This window comes from Ahaetulla prasina, chromosome 3 (assembly GCF_028640845.1).
Source record: "Ahaetulla prasina isolate Xishuangbanna chromosome 3, ASM2864084v1, whole genome shotgun sequence".
Lineage (NCBI taxonomy): Eukaryota > Metazoa > Chordata > Lepidosauria > Squamata > Colubridae > Ahaetulla > Ahaetulla prasina.
In genome coordinates this window covers 127,948,394-127,971,210 of record NC_080541.1, presented here as the reverse complement: position 1 = coordinate 127,971,210, position 22,817 = coordinate 127,948,394, and the positions used below count along the sequence as shown (strand labels likewise).

Sequence of the window (22,817 nt, the reverse complement as noted above, 5' to 3'; positions counted from 1 at the left end):
CTTTTTGTTGCTATCATTAAAGGTTAAATTGTACCCTATGACCATCATTTGTGTTGTAAATGTTGTAACTTGATGAAGGTATTTTTTCCCTTTTTCTTTTATGTACACTGAGAGCATACGCACAAAACAAATTCCTTGTGTGTCCAATCACACTTGGCCAATAAATTGTATTCTATTCTATTCTAGTAGTCAAAAATAACTTGATGGCACCACATAAATTAATCAATCCTCTTTGCTGTCACTTACTGGCCATCCCAATGTTTGCAGCCCAGATAGGCTCACCTTGAAAAAAATCCAATTAGAAATAATTTATGGATTTTGACAATATCCAATCTGCATTATTCTCCAACATTTTAGCTTTATTTACATATATCACTGTGTCAGAAAAAATTAATGAGGTTTCATGATGCCATTTGGGGGCATCATGAAACCTCATTAATTAGACTATTTTAATAATAGTTACTAAGGGACACAGTGGCTCAGGGGCTAGGATGTTGACCTTGTTGATCGAAAGGTCGGCAGCTCAGCGGTTCGAATCCCTTGTGCTGCTGTGTAACGGGGTGAGCTCCCGTTACTTGTCCCAGCTTCTGCCAACCTAGCAGTTTCGAAAGCATGTAAAAATGCAAGTAGAAAAAATAGGGACCACCTTTGGTGGGAAGGTAACAGTGTTCCGTGCGCCTTTGATGTTGAGTCATGCTGGCCACATGACCACGGAGATGTCTTCGGACAGTGCTGGCTCTTAAGCTTTGAAACGGAGATGAGCACCGCCCCCTAGAGTCGGCAACAACTAGCATGTATGTGCAAGGAGAATCTTTAATAATAGTTAAAATAATTGTTTTATATAATATATAAAATAATAAAAATAAAAAATAATAAAAATAAGGGACATGCATAAGAGCACCAATGTGCCTACCGTTCCTGTCCTAATGTTCCCTTTGATTGTATCCAATTCATATAGTTATTTCATACTTATGCTTATATATATGATATCATATAGTTATTTCTTCTTATGCTTATATATACTGTTGTGACAAATAAAATAAATAAATAAATAAATAAATAAATTTCACTCTATGTATTTATGACAATCAGAATTTAAACATAAGATAAACCTTGATTTAAAGGTTATGGCAACTCCAAGTACAGATGTCAGTTAAGATTAAGTCTTGGCTGTAATTTAACAAGTGTACAAATACAATAAATGATGGCAGCTAAGCAGCCTTCCAATAAACCTGAAATTGGGTTTAATTCAAGGGAACCTTTATCTTTATTATCATGGATTAAGCAATCAATGCTTCCTTCATAGATGAGAAAGCAATTATACCATATTTATAAAAATCTTTAAAAAACCAAGGCTGGTTCTATAAGCAGTGTTTCAACTGAAGCAATTACAAACAATAGCAAATATTCATATTTATTTATTCATCTTCTTCATGTAGTCTGCCTATTGGATAAACAAATGACACCAAATGGCATATAATGAAGCTAAAAAACAACTTTTGGGGCCAGTCCTCTCTCTCAGGCCAACTCACCTCACAGGATTGTCTATTGTTGGGAAAATAGGAGGAGGAAGGAGTGTTAGATATGTTTGCTATCTGGTATTCTTTATAAAAACCATGAAGGGAGGAGAGAAAAAGAAAGAATAAATACAATAAATATTATTATTAAAATTCTAAAATTATGAAAAGCATTATGCTAAAAGGGAAAAATAGACACTGATGAAGAGCAGATATTAAAAACAGTGGAGCCACCTCAATATTTCACCAGTCCCCTGGAGTCCCCAGGCCTGATGGAACTGCCAGGTCTTCAGGGACTTTCAGAAAGTCAAAAGGGATGAAATCTTTTTGGATGAATGCAAAACAAGCAGGACATATACAACTAGTACCGGTATCTCACAGTTTAGAAGTGTCAAACTCAATTCCATTGAGGGCCACATTAGGGTTGTGTTTGACCTTGGGGGACCAGGATGAGCATGGCCAGGGTGGGCATGGCCAGCTTGACATCACTCTTGTCAGGGGCACCTGTGGAGGCCCGATCATTCTGCCAGCAAAAATTGGCTCCCGAGCTCCATTTTTGGCTGTGATGGCCTCCTGCAACCCTTTGCCAGCGAAAATGGAGCTCAAGAGAGCCACACACAGCTCTCCCGAGGTCTGTTTTTGCTGGCAGAAGCACTGCAGGCCGGTCCTTCACTGTTTCCAGGGCAACCCCATGGGCCAGATCTAAGCACCCCATGGGCTGGATCTGGCCCTCTGACCTTGAGTTTAACACCCTGGTTTAAAATATTAAATCATGGTTTAATTACCATGACTGATGAAAGTTCATACAGTAAATTAAACAACATACTAAGGTATGCAAAATACAATAACTGGGCTTACTTGTGCTAACAACAAACATACTGTGCCATAGCTAGATACAGTATGTGAATATAGTTGTTTATTTATTTATTTATTTATTTTGTCACACAGTGTATATATAAGCATAAGCATGAAATAACTATACAATATATAAGCATATATATAAGCATAAGTATGTAATAACTATATTAATTGGCTATAATGAAAGGAAACAATAGGACAGGAACGGTAGGCACGCTTGTGCTCTTATGCACGCCCCTTACAGACCTCTTAGGAATGGGGTGAGGTCAATAGTAGACAGATTTTGGTTAAAGCTTTGGGGATTTTGGGAAGAGACCACAAAGTCAGGTAGTGTATTCCAAGTATTAACAAGTATTAACAACTAATATTTAATACTAGGCTGCATTAAAAGTGAGCTGTTCATTCAACATTCAATTGCAAACTCATTTTATTCTCTTGTTCTTGCTTGTAGTTTATATTTAACGATTCACTTCAAAATGTGGGAATTTGGGAGAAATATGGTGAAGAAAGAAAACAGCTAGTGAGGGATACTCAGTAAAATCTCAGATTAGGTTGTCACATTGTCCCAGGATGTATGATTTAATCCAATTGCCAGAGTCTGCTCAATATAGGCATTCAACTTACAACCACAATTGAGCCCAAAATTTCTGTTGCTAAGTGAGATGGTTGTTAAATGAATTTTCCCTCATTTTATGACCTCTCATCATAATTGTTAAGTGAATCATTGCAGCAGTTAAGTTAGTAACACGGTTGTTAAATGAATTCAGCTTTGCCATTAACTTTGCTTGTCAGAAGGTCGCAAAAGGTGATCCTATGAGCCTGGGACACTCAACTGTCATAAATATGAGTCAGTTGCCAAGCATCTAAATTTTGATCACGTGACCACAGAGATGCTGCAATTGTTGTAAGATTAAAAAATAAGTCACTTTTTTCCAGTGCCATTGTAACTTTGAACAGTCTGTAGGAAGGAAAATCCCAGTTCCATTTCCAAGCCGGGAATAAAATGGAGGCTGATTGTAAAGAAAGTTGGTTTATTGATGAAACAGAACCACCAGAAGCGTGTGGTTCTGGGACAGTTGAACAAATGGCTGAATGAGTAGATGGATCTTTATAATTTCTGCAACCTTGAAGTTTGGGATTTGTGCAATATGGGCTTTGTGTTCTGAAAGGGTGTTGGGTAATTCTTATTGTGGCTGATGGCTATGTCCTGTGTTAGGTTTTTGGATGAGGGACTGCTTAGTAATCCTATCACTATGCTATTGTTAGCTGACATAATTGCTGTAAGGGGTTTTGAAATTTCCTGTCTGGAACCGACTTCTGCCAGCAGTATTTGCTTTGCTTATGAATGGAGCTGTCTAGATAGCTGTCTTCCTCTTTCAATAAGTTTGTTATCTCCTTAAGTGTTGGCATCTGCAGTAAGCGTCTTGTTCCGATGTTTTCTTTAGGCATCAGGCTTGAATGTGGAAGGGAGTTCAGGCAGTTTTTTTATTAGCCCGTCTTGGTCTTTTGGCTTTTCTGAGGCTTTTCCTTATGGCTATTTTATTTGGGATGGGGGGGGTTGATTGCTTTTTGCAAGTCATTAAGGGAACTATTGTTAAGCAGGGGACTGACTACCTGTACTCTGAGCCTTAAGAGCAGAATTCAAAAGCCGTATTAAGTCACAAATCCGTCAGCCCCCAATTAGCCCCGTTCTAAAACGAGAGAACACGCAAACAATGAACGTCTAAAGGAGGTTTTTTTTTTCTTCCTCGTGCAGGAGACAGAACAAATCATCTTAATATGGCTGCAGTCCCACAAATGTCTATTATTCAAAATTAATCCGCCCGGTTCAACTGGTCTTTCTTCTCCGGTTGCCGATTCAAAGAGGCATCTGCAAAGCTGCAGGAAATATCTTTTTGAAGCCCTTCGCACAGCTGCCACCACAACCAGAAAGGGCATCTACCGACCTGTCTTACAGGAAGGAAGTCTACCGTTTTTTAAGCCAGAGCCAAAAAGAAAAAAGAAAGAAAACGAAAAAGCAGCCTGATCTGGAAATAAGGGAGGCACTGCAAATCGTTAGAATTGAAGATCGAATTTGGGTCGGTCAAAGTTATGATTCTTGCCCGCGTTAGAATTTAATTGGGATATAAAGGAGGGATCGGGGCTGTTGGGACACATTTAGAAGCCAACAATGAAAACACATCCTCAACTTGGGAGCGACGGGGGAAAAAAAACGTCGAAGAGGCGATCGCAACTCCAGGTGGCCCTTGATACAAACAGTAAATAACCGGCAGAAGCAAAATCCCTTCATTTTTCCCTTCGAAGGGACGAAAAGAGGAAGAACAAGCCGCTTCCTCTTCTCTCCGAGGAAAATAACGCGCTCCTGCACGCCGCCGCCCCCCCCCGCCCCCACATCCTTCTACTGACCCACTTTGCCGCCAGCGGGGTGGAGGTGGGGGACGGACAGACGGAGGAGGAGGAGGAGGAGCTCTTAGCCGGATCTGTTGCGAGGCGGAACTCTTTTTTTTTTTTTGCCTCTCTAAAAGTCTAGCTGGCGACCCGCGGATTAATCCGAGTCTGTAATGTGATTCTGGCACACCGCGAGTTCTTAACCTATGGTTGCGGTTTGTTGGCGGAGGGTTACGTTAAAAAAATTAAAAAAAAGTACCCTGCGAGGAAGCGGAGCGCAGACAGCGATGTCTTTTAGCCACCTCGCCGGAGTAGCCGCAGAAGGCGGATAGGCGGGGTGGGAGGCAGTTGTGTCGCGGTCTTTCTCAATCTCTCTCCCGCTGGAGGAGGAGGAGGAAGAGGGGAGAGAAAAAAAAAAGCGCGCGCTGTCTCGTCACCACTGACGTCGGATTTGCTCATCCTTCCTTCCCGCCTGCCTTTCGGCTGTTCCCTCTTCCTGCGCGTGATCCTCTGTCCTGCCACGCGGAGTCGGTCGGCGAAGGGGAGGCGAAACGAGTTGCGCGCATCTCCTTTCGCCGCCGCCCGTTCCCGGGGTTGTTGTTTTTTTTCCCTCCACCGTCTCCTTTCCAATACTTTTCGCCCCCCCCCCCCTTTTCTGGTAGTTCCTCGGGAGTGCCACGGCGCGCCCCACGTCTTGGAAGCAGAAGCCGCCTTTCCTTCTCTACAGACTGGACGTTCTCAATATGAACGGTGTCGTTTACCCTGTGCAACTGCAGGTAAGCGAAAGGGCGGGCGAGCCGAAGTCCGCGCTTGCGAGCGCGCGGTTGGGCTTTTGTCTCCAAGGGGGTGGAGGAAAAAAAAGTGTCCGTAGGTTGTGGGGTCCCTGTGCAATAGAAGACCGTTTGATTCTCGGAAGGAGGGTAGCTCGGCTAGCTTCGAGATGGGGCAGCAAAGCGAAGGGCAGCTGCTGGGGCTTTTTGTAGAGTGCGGTACTCGTGTAACGCACGTGGGTTGCCTTGATAGCCATAAAATGCGCAGTGGAAACGGAAAGGGGATTCTGCTTAAGGAAGGGGGAAAACAAGGTTTCTGCGTCTAAAAGATTTCGTTATGCGTGGATTAAAAGTAAGGAATATTTATGTATTCCTTTGTGTGTGGGGGGTTTCCACCTCGATTTTGTTAGCCTGATGACCCCTCCCATTCTCTCCAAGGGGGGAAAATGTTCTTTTAACACTCGGTGCGGCTTTCTTCCACCGAGGAGTGGAAGGAGCGGGAAAAAGAAGAGGCTTTGCTGTGTCAGTATGCCCTTAATTTCAATGTGGATTGTTGCAGTAGTGGGCGTTCCCCCAAATCGGTGGCTGACTATATATATGATCATATATATTGTCATATATGATCTTATATATATAAGAAAAGAAGAGGCTTTGCTGTGTCAGTATGCCCTTAATTTCAATGTGGATTGTTGCAGTAGTGGGCGTTCCCCCAAATCGGTGGCTGACTATATATATATATAGATATATATATATTGAAATATATATATATATATATATATATATATATATATATATATATATATATATATATATATATGAAGGATCATGGTGTCATAAACCCTCAGTATTTCTACTTGGGGGGGGGGGGAAACCCTGTGAAACCATAAATAGCTCCGATTTTGCAGCATTGAGTTGAAAGGCTTCATCAAGGTTCAATACTGTTGAGTTAACTGAGATGGGATTATTATCGTCCATTGCTTACATTTCTTCTTCAAAACCTCAAAAGACTGCAAGGGAAAGAGATGGTGTTCTTCTTTTGGGGTCAAATAACGTAGGGGATGATTTAAGACGGGAAGACCGTTTTGAAATAAAGGTGTGCTAAATTTTGGTGTTTTCAGCAAATCTGACTTGTCATCCCCCAATCAATCTTGAAATACGGGCAAGGAGCATTCTGACCTTTCTCAGAATGATGCACTCCTCATACAATATTTCGTTTCTCACGAGTGGCCGTTTCTGAAAGGCCGTGTGTGTGTGTATATATATATACATACATATATATATAGCAAGCTAAGACATGTTTTTTTCGGTTTGTTCTGTCTGGGTTAGGGAGTAGCCTTGTTTGAAAAAAAACAAGGATTGGCGAGGATTTTTGAATTGCAATATTAGAATTGCCAGGAAGTGGGGAAAATAAGCTATAAGGTAAAAATTGTTCATTATTTGGAAGTTGGGTAGATTTTTTTTTCTTATTCTGCTTTTCCTTTGTTCGTTCTCCACGTTGCTGCATCCTGTTGCCAAGCTCAGGATTGAAAAGCCTCTGCTCCAATATGCTTCTTGGTGGTAGAAATATGATTGGCTAGTGTGCTTTCTTTTTCGACCAATTGAAAGATGAAAGCTGTATGATCGAATGTGTATGTTGCACAGCTACAGAGGAGGGAGCCAAGCTTTTGTTAGTCTTCCATATCTTAAAATTGGTATTATTTTAGAATAAGAAAGCCACATTTATAAAATAATTGACTAAATCTCTTCATGTGGAATGTTCCTGAAATATTGTATATGGTTATTTGTGGGATTTTAAGTAAGGAAAGTAGTAAATGCTCCTCTGTGGTCAAAATGTAAACCTCCCAGGAATATTAGCATGGCATTGGCAGTATTAATTTATGTCTTGTCATTTGCTTGTTCCTGATTAGCACAACTTAATAGCTGTATCCTGTATTAAAATACAAAAAAAAAAAAATAGGAAGATTTTTCTCCTTTAAAATGATTGGGAAGGGCTCTACATTTAATGAGTTTGTAACTTTCCTTTACCCTATCATTTCTCAGTCAAATATTATGCTTTTTTAAAGTACAGCTTACAATACTGTACCTGTATCACGGTCCCTCCTCATGTAAATAGCTATTTCTGTGGGGTAGAATTAATAGGGTGAAATATTTCTGTCAGCTGAACAGAAACCAGAGTGTTGTGAGATGGAAATAATACATTGTGAAAAAGATAAGCCTTAGTCCTGCTACTTTGATCAACATAAACCTAGAAAAGGTTCAGTCATAATTATATTATGCTTGTTTTGCTTACCTGAGCTAAACTTCACACATGTTGTATAGTTGAAAGGGTTCTTGGAAAGATATAGTGTACCAATATTGAAAGGTATAATATATGAATGTGAAGAAACTGTTTTTCCAACTTCCATTACTTTTTATTTCTGTCCTCTTTAGAACAGGATTAATGCTCAGTACTGTACTATTTTATCCTAGGACTGTTAATGCTTTGTTGTTTTATACAGTACTCAATTCTCATTCGGGCTTTTCTGAAGAGCATTTTCTCAACATTCTGGCATTGAGAAATTGTTACTCTGTTTAGAAATATTATAATTGGTGATAGGAGTGGTTTTTTTAAAAAAAAAAAACTTGTGCAACTTTTTTCTTCTTTGATCTTGGTTGTTAGAGTGTACATTTTCAGCATAAAACCACCTCAGATTTGCACATCTGTAAATAATCACATTTGGTTATTTATCAATTATATTTGAATTTGGATTGCAGCATAGCTGCATAGGCAGGCATAGTTACACAATTGTTTGTTTGTTTTTAATCTAAAGAGGATTTTTTAAAATTTCACCTGTTGCAACTATTAATAGTTGGGCGTATGTTTATATGAGATGCATAAATTATGGAATATGCATGGCTTTTCAAGTGTCATAATTTGGTTATATAACTGTCTATTTAAATATTTTCATGAATTGGTACATGTCTCCTTCAAGATCATTCTCTAGTAAATCTCTCACACTTTTAAACATGCCCAATTTTACATGAACGTTTCTTATGCCGCATATGTCCTTTTATCCAACTCAAATCAAAATACTTATATTAACTGTTCCCTTAAACCTGAAAGATGCTGAAAATTGTAGTACTAAATAATCTAGATGGCAGTAGTTGCCTTATGGATTTGAATATTTAATTTCTTGAAACTATGCCAGTAAATACATAAGGGAATGTATACATGGTACAGTCTGCCTGAAATGATTGAAGTCTTAAGTTATTGAAAAATAGTATAGAATAGAAATTGGGGGGGAGGTGGACATTCCATCATTACGATTTGGTACATTGAAGAGGCTTGAAAATTATTCTTCTTTTTTAGATGTTTATTTAGCCATCATTCCTCAATAAAGTGACTAAGCAACCATATAAATACAATAAACTTTAGGAAAACTTAAATTTCAGCTCTCTTCATTGTATTGAATTGCAATGATAGATTTTTCCCAATTTCTATAATGTTTATGTAGCAAGTGCTATGCTGTTTAATCTGACTTCTGTTCAATTATATTACATTCTAAAATAGTATTTAGTTATTATAACACAGATCTAAAGATTCAGTTTTCAAATGGAGTAGACTGTATTTTCACTATATTTTAGAATATATACTTAGTATGAAATTGTCCCTGGATTTCTGTTCATAAGGGGATAAAAGTATTTTTCATAGATCTGTTCTTCAAATAACATCTAGAAAACCTGAATAACATATATGGAAATTCCAAATTCATTTAATATTTGTTTTTTGTTTCAGAGTATGATGCATGACTATCACAGAAGAAATTCATGTCTATAGCTTTTAAGGACTTTGATTACATCGTTTTAAAGCCTGATAGTTTTGGAGTCAACAGTTTAGAAGTTACAACTGCATGCATTTTTTCCAAACCAGTGTTTACCTAAGAAGGAATATAAATTGACATACCCTGTAATAGCACAGTGGATTATTGAAGGTCTCCTAACTGCGAAATCACAGCATAAATCTAACTGGTGAGTTTATTCATGTATATGTGCTTGTAAATAGTATTTCATGTGATGTATTGTAAATATAAATCAGTATATATTTAAGTAGATAGACTTTCCCATGTTCTGATACCATAAAGCCAGAGTAAAAAAGGAAATAAATGACTACACCAGAAAAATGTAAACATCAAAACGGAATTTTAGCTCCAATTGTAAACAGCTGCATAAAGAAGTCTTACCAGACCGATTCACTGGAGGACAGTTGTCCATCTCTTTCCCAATCTATGCAAAGAATATAATTCTTACTCTTCTTTCTGACCTTGAAAGCAAACAGAGCTGCTACTGTAGCCATATGTTGTACTGTGAAAAGTCCCTATTGCTGAGGTGGTTACATTTTCTTGAAAAATAATCATTGAGAGGAAAAGAAGATAACAATGCCAGTTTTTGTAATACTGTCATTTGTAAAGCACAAAAAAACCAGTTGCAAAGCCGAACAGTTCTCATTTTTAAAATTAAAAAGCAAAAGCAAGTCTCTTCAAAGCTGTTGTTTTAACTTAAGAGAGAGAGACATAAAAGCTTTTATTCCCCCTCAATATTGATTTCCCAGCTTGTGTTAAGGCAAATTTTATTTTCCTGAAATGAATGCTCACTTATAATCCCACTTAATTCTGAGGTTTGGATAAATCTCCTAAATTTTTTTTTTTTTTTTAAAGCTAGATGCGCTTCCTAACATATAGCAGGAAAAAGGAGAAACATTCTGGGCAATGGGTAGAAGAAAGAGCAACAACAGCAACAAAATATTTGTCCTCCAAATTAGTCTATTTACAGTCAAGGGGAGATAGAGATCCAGTTTATCTTTGTATATGGACAGAGATTATTTCTGATTTTGATGTTATATGTTTGGTTGTGAGTTGTTCAGAGAGACAGTATTCTTTAGTTTTCCTCAGTAACTAAATGCTTTGAGTCACTTTGTAATAACTGGCACTTATTAGCATCTTAAAACTTTAATTATTTGTCAACAACTATGTAAAAACATGCTTTTCTGTTGTCAATGTGCTTACGGCTAAGAATGACATAAGTTCTCACACAAAATATTTAGTCCCATGGTACAGTTTCAGTATAATATAAGGGACACCTGAAATTACAATGGGAAAGAATGGAAAAAGAATTTATCTATTTGGATTAGATACATCAAGGGGGGAAAGAATCTACTGCATAATTCACTGCAATGCTTGCCCAGACCTGAATTTTGTTATTTTCTGTATAGTTTACACTGAGTATGATGCATAATTTTAAAATGGCCTTGTGTAAAAGAACTGTGATTAGAGTAGTTTATATTAATTTTCACAAACCCTTCTTTGTTTCAGCGACAGAAACAGCAAAATGATTCCTAATGGGTATTTGATGTTTGAAGATGAAAACTTCATTGAATCATCTGTTGCCAAGTTAAACGCTTTGCGCAAAAGTGGCCAATTTTGTGATGTTAAGCTTCAGGTAATAGAAACATGTTTTATTTCATGCCTGCTAAAGCTGAGTTTCTAAAATATTCATAAATACTTTAAAGTGAGGATATCTATTTTGATAATTTTATTTCAAATATAGATACAGATCTTCAACTTACAGCCGGTTGCTTAGCAACCTGTTGAAGTTATGATGGACCTACCTGGGAAGGGGTACTTAGGACCTGGATTTGAAACTCCGATGGTCAGGCCTGTGGTCATATGAACACATTTCGGGCGCTTGACACTTGGGCTGCATTTGCAGGATCCTGCGGTCACACGGCCACAATTTAGAGCAGTTTTGCCAAAAACATGAATTTACTTCCAATTTTCAGCCAAACCAGCCCATTATGAACTGTGGGTTCACTTAATGGCGGTGGCAGTTGCTTAACAGCTGTTGCAAAAAAATTGGGCCAGTCTCGTGGGTGACCTGATTTATGACAGTGAGTGGACAGGTTCCATTATAGTCAAGATTCAAGGACTATCTACAATAAGACATTAACAGTGGCCTTTTATTACATACAGTGAGATCCGTTCACACTACTTTGAGGTTTCTTTTAAGCCTCTTTTTTCAGTTTTCTAATTATCATGATTGGTCCAAAATCAATCCTAATTAAATATTTGCATTTATGATAGAAATGTTTTAATATTTTTAAATCAGCCAGAAGTAAAAGTGCTTTGCCAAGTGTTTTGGTACATCATGAGTCACTCAAACTACAGGTTTATAATTTGGTGAATAGTTTCTATTTCCAATTTAATAAATAATGCAGGGTTTTATTTTAATGAAGGTATGTGGACATGAGATGCTGGCACACAGAGCAGTACTAGCTTGCTGCAGTCCTTATCTTTTTGAAATCTTCAATAATGACAGTGATTCTCATGGCGTTTCTCATGTGAAATTTGATGACCTTAATCCAGAGGCTGTTGAAGTCTTGTTAAATTATGCTTACACTGCTCAGTAAGTGATCCTTTTTCTATATTACAAACATTTTCACTTTATGCTCTGTCCAGAATAAATCTAAATAATAATTATGTCATTATAACAGATTAAAGGCTGATAAAGAACTGGTCAAAGATGTATACTCTGCAGCTAAGAGGCTGAAGATGGAGAGAGTCAAGCAGGTATAATGGGGGTTTTTGGCAGGTAGCAAAACTTGAATGACTTGTCTGAGCACGTTCAGGCTTAGTTAGCATTCACCATAGAAAACTTTCAGGGAATGCTACAGCTGAGACATAGACTTGGAAATCAGTAAACCATTTCAATGGTGCTGCCAAGATACACAAATATATCCATGAATGCACAAAGAATTGAGCTCAGTTATACCTTAAAATATAAAAACTGAACACTTTTTCAAACACGTCAAGTTATAGTATATTCAAAGTCAACTAATTTGAATAGCTGCTGGTGGCACACTGTTTACACTTCCGTTCTAGGGCCAGTTCCATATATTTTTGTTAACACATTTCAGAAGTTTTATGCTTGAACTCGAAAGATATACCTAATAGATGAACTGGACACTAATCATGATTATAAATCACACAAAAACTAAAATAAAGCACATTATAGAGCACATTGTTCAAACTTTGACAAGAAGTCTCTTTTAATCATAGTAAAATCATTTAGAGACAAAGTGGCCAAAAATAACTTAACCAAGTGGGCAAGAGACTAAGATACAAGGAGGAGACAATATCCCATGAGGGTATTTTTATATATATATATATTGATTGCAGATAAGTGAATATATTATGTCATTTTAAACATCAAACTAACGGAATACAGAGTCACAATCTGTGGTGAGAAAATCTAAAACAAAATGAAGTTGCAAAGTTACAATATATCATAATTGTAAACTCTTTTTGAAAAAAAAAAAAGGTTTGTGGAGATTACTTGCTGTCCAGGATGAGTGTTCAAAGCTGCATCTCTTATCGGAACTTTGCAAGCAACATGAATGATTTGCGATTACTGAACCAGATTGATGGTTACATTCAAGAGCATTTGTTGCAGATCTCTGACCAAGAAGAATTTCTCAAACTGCCACGTTTAAAGGTACTTACCTCATTTTCTCCTTCCCCATCGTCACCTTGATACTGTTTTTCACATAAATATTAATTGCTTCACTTAAGTGTTCCATGAAATAACCTTTTGACCAAAAAAAATATATCTATCAATCTGGTACCAGGAACATGTATAAGCATTTAAATTCTTATTTAATTGTGACACCATTTGGAAGTAAACATTTAAGTATACTTTTAGCAGTATTCTCTTTTTCTAATTAAAAAAATAGTTGCATGAAAGTCACCATATATTTACTTGCCAAAACAAAAACGTGAACAAATTTGTTATCTTAAACAATTTGCAGATAGGCAGTTTTGTAAACAATGCCACCTCAGCACAAAAAGATACCAGGGATGTTTAGTATAGATTTTTCCAAGCCATTTACTGTTGCTCGCTGTGACATACAGCCCAGAGTTCAGGTCCTTTGCACAATCATAACAGTGAAATTCACTAACATCATATAACTTGAACATATCTTTTATTAGGCAATTTAATTACAGTAATCAAAACTGATACAAATTTTAGGCCAAAGGAGAAAATGGAAAAAAAGAGAATAAATAGAATAAATAGTGTAGGAAAAGAGAAAAGACATATATTAAAAAGCAAATATTTCACCTGATACCCCATCCCTTGTCTATGAGCAGTTCCATAAAACATCAGCTTCAATCACAATGTCAGCAAAAAGTTCATAAGTTTCCAAAATTTTCAAAAAAAGTCTTTAATTATAACCTTAATCAAATAAACCAACTATTCCTTCCTTTTACTTCTAATAATCTTAACCTTTAATTCAAAATAATATTGTCCCATGATTTCCTGTTCAGTTCTTCATCCCACCGCATAAGTTTCTTAAGGTTTAAAAAGCCCCTTTTGTAGATCCAATAAGAAAACATTTTCCAGGTCATTCTGTTAATTGATCACTTGTTGGTGTCGCAGTGGTTAAAGTGCAGCCAAACTCTGCATATAGCCTGGAGCTTGATCCTGATGGGGCTCAAGGTCGTCTCAACCTTCCATCCTTCCAAGATCGGTAAAATGAGGACCCAGATTGTTGGGGACAATATACAAACAATACTTCTTCATTGTAAACCACCCAGATAATGCTGTAAAGCACTATAGAGAGATATAAAAGCCTAAATGCTATTGCTATTTGTTTTAATTTTAAAAGTTTAATGTAAACCCTAACTAACCCTTTCCAAGCCTTCTCTATTATTTGTAGTACTTTTGGTACTTTCTCTCTCTTGGCCAATATAATTTGTTCCACATTTGTCTTTCCTTCATTGGACAGAGTATATCTATGCTAGGCCTTCCAGGACCACCACCTCCGTTCGTGAGACACTCCATACACTGCTTTAAAGAGTTTTGTAAAGGCTTAATTATCATACATGCAAGTGCCAGTATTGCAGTTATTGAGTGAAGCAGTCACATACTATCTCAATTAACTTATCTCACTTGAGCCAAAGTGGCGCAGTGGTTAGAGAGCAGCACTGCAGGCTACTTCAGCTGACTGCTAGCTGCAGTTCAGCAGTTCAAATCTCACCAGCTCAAGGTTGATTCGGTGTTTCATCTTTCTGAGGTCAGTAAAATGAGGACCCAGATTGTTGGGGACAATATGCTGACTCTGTAAACCGCTTAAAGGGCTGTAAAAGAATTATGAAGCGGTATATAAGTCTAAGTGCTATTGCTGTTAACAAATGCAACAACTTACAACTGAAATTCTGGGCTCACTTTTCCTAAGTGAAGGACTATCTAACTAGAAGTGGATATAGATTAAAACACTAAAAAGCAATTCATACCACATCACAATTGTAAACCATCAGTGGCTTAAGAGTTGGGGAAGAGTAACACAATTTTTATTTATTATTTTACTTTATCTATTCACAGAAGGCTAAAATATATTGTTCAAAATGTTAGAAATCGCTTGTTCTGAATAATTCAGTATAATAGCCATAGAGTACTATGTTTCATTACTGCTTTTTATTTTGAAATACCTTCATCAGTTGCTAATTGCTGTTTAGATTACAGCTGATAACTTCCTTCCCTGTTGAAAATGTAAATTCTACTTAGGTTTTCAGAATTATACGAAAATATATGTAAAAGTACAGCCCATCAAAGCTGAAGAAATCTTTTATCATTTTTACAACGTTAGTTTGGGGTTGTAAGCTCTCTTTTAACTAGTGTGAATTTAGGGTTGCACTTTATGGCCTCAGTGTGCTTTTCTTTTTTATTTCAGCTGGAGGTTATGCTGGAAGATAATGTTAGCTTACCCAGCAATGGCAAGCTGTACACAAAGGTAATCAACTGGGTACAGCGCAGCATTTGGGAGAACGGAGACAGCCTTGAAGATCTGATGGAAGAGGTCAGTTTTAAGAAAAATGAGATTGGGCCATCTTTAATTGCTACGTTTTTCTGAAATTAAGGATGATCCCTTCTCCTTTTTTGTTCCCTTTAAAACATTCTATGAAGAATTTAAATTTTACTGTAGGTATCCCTAAGCTGAGAAACTAGGGGGGTTTCAGGTGAGCTGCTTAAACTACTGTTCGAGCTGGTCTTCTGTTTTTGTCTCTGTTTTCTTTAGGAAACTTCAAATATAGCAGTTATCTTCACTTTAAATTTGGGGAGGTGGTTTGAAACTTGTTTTGTTCTTAATGTATTCTTTTTACAGGTTTTACTTAAAGAGAGAAAGTAGGACAAAGGTTCTAATGGTTGTTCCTCCCCATTGATTTATCTCCCCATAGGTTTATTAACAAAACTAGGATACTCATCGCTGAAGGACCATAGAAGAAACTTCAAGTGTAATGACACGTAAAGAAGCAGCAGTTCTGCCCCAGTTCTCCTATGAAAATTCGCTGTGGGCAGAGAACGATGATGATGTTTAATGGTGTTTACTTCTTTACAGGATTTTTTAACAATTGAAAAGTTTTGTATAATTAACTAGCCTAATTCATGAACATAACTTCAACCGTTTGGTTTAAAAATGAAATGCACTGGAGATTCACATTTCAGATTGTTTCAAAAAAATTATTTAGTTGCCATCAAAGGGAAGCCTTAATTTCCAGAGCAGATGTTTGCTGTTTTTCTTTTATACCTGAGAATCTCAGTTACAGAATCAAATTTCCCTTAAAGTACTAATACATTTAATCTGAGATGTAGTAGGCAACAGAAGTTCCTAAAATGAAAAGTAGTTCCATTATCTTTCTTGCAATCCCTTTTATAAAACAAGTGTTTGATTTGCCTATTTCAAAACTGTGATTTGCAAAAAGAAATTTGTACAATTTATTCTGAACGATAATGTACATTATACTTGTTGTACATTTGGATGCTTATGGCACAAGGAATATACAAGTCAAGAAGATTTCTTTTGAGCTGTGAAAACAAGGAGCCTTTATCCAGTGTTTGAAGATCTGTCGTCGTGAGAAACCTCCCTTTTAAAAAAAAAAAAGCCATTCTGCTAGATGGAGAGAAGATCGGGCTGCACTCCTGGAATCCTAATGAAGTTTCTTTACAATGTACCATTAGTTAAGCAGCAATGGAGACTATAGCCAGATTGCTGTTCTGTTGTTTTGCAGGTTCAAACGTTGTACTACTCAGCTGATCACAAGCTGCTTGATGGAAATCCACTAGATGGACAGGCTGAGGTGTATGGCAGTGATGATGACCACATTCAGTTTGTGCAGGTACAAAATGCACATGGTCTGAGATAACCTCAGGTAAAGCTGGGTAGAGTAGTACGACACAACTAAAACGTTGTGTAGTATAATGAAAATAAGACATTTCCAGTTTAGAAGATTAGGTAAATACAAACTTAAAATAATTGTGTCTTCTGGCTCATCTAGTTTTGAGCTGTGCCTTAATGCATTTAATACATGCTAAATACTGTGAAACCAAGAATAGAATTAGATATTTAACTTGAGCTTCCATGAGGTTGAAAGATTTATATGTGCTGAGAAGACGAATGTGGCAGAACAAGAAGTCTCCCCTTTCCTCAAGAGTTCTGGAGAAAAGAATTGGGGCAATTCAGGAGTATTGGAGAAAATAGAACATGTTTCTGTCAGAAGTGGCGGCTAGGTATCAAATCGTAACTATTTTGAAATCCTGGTGTAAACAATGGGCTCACTTGAGCAAAAAGGTTTGTTGTTGCAGGAATAAATTAATGTGTTCTGGATAAATGGCAGAAAGTAGTGGGAAAGTTTGTTTCATTTAATGAGATTCCTGTTTGTTGTCTGGACTTAGTAATAAGTTGTTTTCACACTTCAATTTATTAAGTTTGAAACAAAATTCATATTAATTTTAATTGTGATTCATTTCTGAATTTACAAGAACTAGAGTGAGATGGCATTAGTTTTTCAATAGCCATTTAGTAAGTTTTTCAATAGCATTTAATATTTGAAGAGGGTAAATGGTGTTAATTTACACACATCGATTTAGAAATGAAGTGGTGAAGATTCAGTGGTGAAGAGTAAAAAGGAGAAAAGGTTAGGATATTTAAACAAGCAGTCAAATAAAAAATACGGATAAATAGAAAAAATAATGAAATATAGGTGAAAGGGAAATAGGAAGCTGTATTGCAGAATAACTTTATTCTAAAAAAAATAGATCCCGTAATCTTAGCTGAGAAATCCTATAGGCCAGTGATGGCGAACCTTTTTGGCACGAGTATGCAAACCGGAACATGTGCAGGTTCATGCATGCGCACACCGGCCAGCTGGTCTTCAGGTTTCCAGGGCTCTGGCATGCGCGAAGACCAGCTGGCCAGCACACATGCACACGCCAGAAACCAGAAGATCAGCTGGTGACGGTGCGTGTGTCCACAGAGGGCTCTGCGTGCCACCTCTGGCAAACGTGTCATAGGTTCGCCATCATGGCTATAGGCAAATGAGGTGGAAAATTTATGTTGGCAAGAAAATGGTGCAGTAGCTATTGTAGGTTTAAACCATTGAAAAGTAATAAAAATAATACAGAATAGATTTAAAGTAGGTAATTTATATAGTGTTAAAATATGCAATTTAGTTAGATAGGGTTTATGTTTTGTGCTAAGCATTTGTTTTAGTGCAGTGTGTGAACCCAGTTTTGTGAGTGGTAAACCAATGGCTTGTATGATGTGTGAATACAGTTTGTAATACCTTGAATTTCCTAAATGCTGATTTGATGTAAGGAATAAATTATTTCATTTGTATACATTTGAATTGTATTTTAAAATGGAAAAGTAGACCTGTGAAGTTGAGGATAGCAAGTGATTAAATGGAGTAGTTTGTGGATAAACAAAGCATTAACTGTTTCATCTTGCTGCTAAAGCATTCAGCAAGTTACCTGTGTAGCTGTGCTATTGGATGAGGCTCTACAGCAATAAAAATAGATATGAAGACAAAGGCACAGCAAATTTTGCTCTCTGGCTAGGTTTCTGTAGCTGCCTTTTGATTTTGCAGAAAAGGCCACTCCGTGAGAATGATCTCAAGCAGTTAAGTAGCAGTTCTTCTGGAAGTCTTTCACCAAATGCAGCAGTGCAGAATCTTAAACACGAGTGGAAAATTGTTGCTTCAGAGAAGACCTCAAGTAAGCCAAAATTTGTTGCTGCTGGTTTTACTCTAGATTACTTCATTCATATTAAATGCAGAAGTAGCGGGAGGAAGCAAACAACTGCTCACAATAGATATTCTTTTTCCTTGAATGATTTAAAGATTTTTAGAATTACAACACATTTAGAGGGAAGGATGTGAAAACCTTGGTATACTGAAATTGAAATGTATGTTTTTCTTTACAGATAACACCTATCTGTGTCTTTCTGTTCTGGATGGTGTCTTTTGTGTGATTTTCCTTCATGGTCGTAGCAGTCCACAGAGTTCCCCAACTAGTACTCCACGACTGATGAAAAGTTTAAGTTTTGAGGTTCAACCAGATGATCTTATAGAAAAGGTGATGACTCCTATGCAGTATGCTCGATCTGGATTGGGAACAGCAGAACTTAACAGCAAGCTGGTTGCTGCAGGTAACACCATAATTCTTATACCTCGGGTTGAGCAATATGTTGCCCTTCAAATCTTTTGGAACTGGAGCTATGCTAACTAACAGTAGCAAAAGTTCAAGTTCATAAAAATTTTGGAAGATCACACATTACCTAAGCTTTTTAAAGATAGCATTTCACTAACCCAATAATACATCTTCTGTATGCTCTGTATGTATAGGTGGCTATAACAGACAGGAATGTTTGCGCACTGTGGAATGCTATGATCCACGGACAGATTGCTGGACTTTCATCGCACCAATGAGGACTCCAAGAGCTCGATTCCAGATGGCAGTTCTGATGGTACGTTTTGAAGTAAATCACATGTTCATTTCCCTGCTGAAACCTGTTTAACAATTGCAGCATGTTAGATTAGGTGGAGGTAGGAGAGTAGGATTCTCTGGAGTAGGAGGGGATCAATATTGCGGGAGTGTTTTATCTTAAGATAAGCCTTTAATACTAGACCATTATGCTATCTTAGTGGTTTTCATTATACTGATTTAAAAGCCTCTTCTCTATTAATGCACAGATTTAGAGATAGTATAATTTAAAAGATCATTTCAACATGTATTTCCACTATCCAGGGACAGCTGTACGTTGTTGGTGGATCAAATGGACACTCCGATGATTTGAGTTGTGGGGAGATGTATGATCCCGAAATAGATGATTGGACTCCAGTTCCAGAACTGAGAACTAATCGTTGCAATGCAGGTAAATATCTGTGATGCTCTGTTAAGCTACTTATTTTAAAACTTGCAAACTGTAACTTCTTTTTTTCTCTCCTTTGCATGAACAGGAGTATGTGCACTGAATGGAAAACTGTATATTGTTGGTGGGTCGGATCCTTATGGACAGAAGGGATTAAAAAACTGTGACGTCTTTGATCCTATAAACAAATCTTGGACAAGCTGTGCTTCACTAAATATCCGTAAGTTCATAATCTCTTCAAGTTTTGGAGTGATTTATTTTCTCTTCTTGCAGATTTTACTTGTTTTGCCAATAGAAGGTGTCAGAATTTACCAATGGCATGTTTATACACCTGAAAATTTAACCCAGGAAGAATTATATGCTACAAGTAAAGTAAAGCAGAATTTTCCACAATGCCTGAGTGACAGAATCTTAGACATAGAATATTGATGCTAAACTAGCTTTTTTCTTCTTCTTCTTCTTTTGTCTTTATAGGTAGACACCAGTCTGCTGTATGTGAACTTGGTGGGTATTTGTATATCATTGGAGGAGCTGAGTCGTGGAATTGCCTTAACAGTGTAGAACGTTACAATCCAGAAAACAATACTTGGACGCTAATTGCATCTATGAACGTGGCTAGGCGCGGAGCTGGTGTTGCTGTTCTTGCTGGTAAGCTCCTGGGATTGGAGAAGTATTACAAATTTTTGACTTTAACAGTTGTTTAATGCCTTGAATTTGTGAGCATGCAGCATCACTTCCATATTATTTTAATCTGCCTCTATACCACAACATCAAGTTGACTATAGATACAATGGCTTGTTACAGAAGTAGGAAGTACAGAGTGCACATGTATACATGCATGTACATGATTGAAAGATGTGAAATTCAAGCTGCTCCAAAACTCTCTTTCCTACTTATTGCCATTCAGAGATCTATATTAGTGACATTAATGGGATACATCTCAGTAGGGTTCTGTTTTCCATATAGCAGTGAACTAAATTATAGGATAAGCTATTTTGTGAGTAATTGTTGCATGGAACAGAACATTTGCATTTAAGTAAGCCCAGTCTTAACTCAAATGCTTTTATTTTGGGGTGACTTGTTCCATGCACTGATGAAATATACTGCTTTGCTCTTGGCAGAAGTAGGTTTATAGGAAATAACTGAAGATATCAGAGATAAGTGGAGGGAATCGATGGGATATATTGCACCAGGAAAATCAGAAGCTGATGGAAAATATACCACAAGCTGCCGTGGGGAAGGAGGAAAGACTGTAGGGAGGGAAAAATGAGTCTGCAAATCAGTAGGTTATGCTGTACTAGGAGCAGCTTAGGGAAGAGGGAAGACAGTACAAATTAGCTGTACCCATTAATATGGTGTTTAGCCCAAATCCAGAACAGCTAAAGTATTCTAAACTGACTGGTCTAAAAATTTTTGGCAGAACTGACCATTTGTCCTAGGTTCAAACAAAACTAATTAGTTCACTATACAATTAGTCTTTAGATATTAAGCACATATATTTGTGAGGGGGAGGGTGGACAATTGAAATTTTGCATTTTTGGCAGTTTACAAGTTCTTCAAGCTTACATTCTTATTTGCCTCCTAGGAAAACTCTTTGTTGGTGGTGGCTTTGATGGTTCACACGCAGTCAGCTGTGTGGAAATGTATGACCCTGCTAAGAACGAGTGGAAGATGTTGGGTAGCATGACCACACCAAGAAGCAATGCTGGTTTTGCAACAGTGAACAACACTATCTATGCAGTGGGAGGATTTGATGGCAATGAGTTTCTGAACACAGTTGAAGTCTACAATTCAGAATCCAATGAATGGAGCCCCTACACAAAAATCTACAAGTTCTAATTTCCTTAAAACTAACAGGCTTAGTGATGTAATTGTTTTAGTAGAGGTACACATGTGAATAAGGTGGGAGGGAAGGGTTAAAAGTTGCCATCAGCAACAAGGCTTTTGCATATTGCATACTATTAATATGCTGTACATATTTTTTTAGAATAAATGAAGGGTGTTGTATGCATTAGAATTTAATTTGGACTTAACATTAGATTCTTCTGAGATAATAAGAATGTAAGTTGATGGCATATCATTTCATGAACATCCCCCAATGTTACGTTTTGCTGATTTGCACAAGCAAATATTTTTATTTTGGAATTGTTTCTAGTGCAGGAAAGAAACAGCAGTCTTCATTATCAGCAACTGCTTTATAGGCCTTTTTTTCTTAAATAACTGGAATAATCTCATAAGCCTTATTTAAATAGCTAAACGGCTTTATTTAAAAAAAGCTGACACACCTGCCATTTTGACTGCCTTTTATAACTTTTTATATATTAATAGAGCCAGGACTCTTATAACCTTGAAGTGACACAAGCATACAAACGTATGATGCAAAGAGACAATCTCAAAATTCATAGACTGGAGTTAGACATTTAGTTTACTACCGTGAGAGCTATCCCCCCCCCCCATGATGTTATATGATCTCGTTAATACATAATTGTTTTCCATTACATCTGAATGGAGTTTCTGAACCTGAGTGTTAATACAAATGACGAAACATAACTCTGAAATTCAGCCAAGATAGACAGTGTTTTCTGTATGGTTCTTAAGCAGTTGTAACAAACGTGCAGAGTTATAAGATGCAAAACAAAAAAGTCTGTACTGTCTTAGAAAGTTTACCTATCTCAAAAATTATTGTATAAGTTTGTATCTTTCTACTGCAAGCTCAAAACATGCTGTAATACAAATTGTGTTTCATTTCTTTAATAGTTATTGTTTGATTCTGATGCTGGAGGGTTGGCAATGCTTGAGGTGTAATAATATCTTACTAAACATGTTAGCATTTTAAGAACACAACAGAGCTCTGCTAAACCTTAAATACAACACTTTCTCACAATAGCCAACTAGAGTGCTTGAAGCAGGAGGTGATCTACCCTTGTCCTTTTATTCCCCCTTCCCTCCTGCACCTGATGTTTGAAAGCCTGTTGCCCTAACTCAGAAGTGCTTCAAGTTTAAAAGCCATTGATACATTTTGTCTTCTATAAAGTTGTCTAAACT

General features: G+C 37.1%; 1 protein-coding gene across 1 annotated transcript; it reads left to right on the top strand.

Moving 5' to 3' along the window:
* Window positions 1-5,004: 5,004 nt before the first annotated feature.
* On the top strand, window positions 5,005-22,521 carry IVNS1ABP (influenza virus NS1A binding protein). The gene is made up of 15 exons (XM_058176262.1): window positions 5,005-5,539; window positions 9,309-9,541; window positions 10,882-11,008; window positions 11,802-11,971; window positions 12,060-12,135; window positions 12,887-13,060; window positions 15,297-15,422; window positions 16,633-16,740; window positions 18,490-18,616; window positions 18,825-19,049; window positions 19,246-19,367; window positions 19,649-19,775; window positions 19,861-19,992; window positions 20,247-20,420; window positions 21,358-22,521. Exons 3-15 carry the CDS (start codon window positions 10,898-10,900, stop codon window positions 21,609-21,611), a joined length of 1,926 nt encoding a protein of 641 aa, XP_058032245.1. The 5' UTR covers window positions 5,005-5,539; window positions 9,309-9,541; window positions 10,882-10,897; the 3' UTR covers window positions 21,612-22,521.
* Window positions 22,522-22,817: the final 296 nt, after the last annotated feature.

Excerpts from the sequence above, each read along its gene's own strand:
- IVNS1ABP (XM_058176262.1), top strand. The coding sequence starts at position 10,898 with ATGATTCCTAATGGGTATTTGATGTTTGAAGATGAAAACTTCATTGAA. Across the intron at positions 19,368-19,648 it reads TCCAGATGGCAGTTCTGATG|GGACAGCTGTACGTTGTTGG; the intron begins GTACGTTTTGAA and ends TCCACTATCCAG. Across the intron at positions 19,776-19,860 it reads AACTAATCGTTGCAATGCAG|GAGTATGTGCACTGAATGGA; the intron begins GTAAATATCTGT and ends TTGCATGAACAG.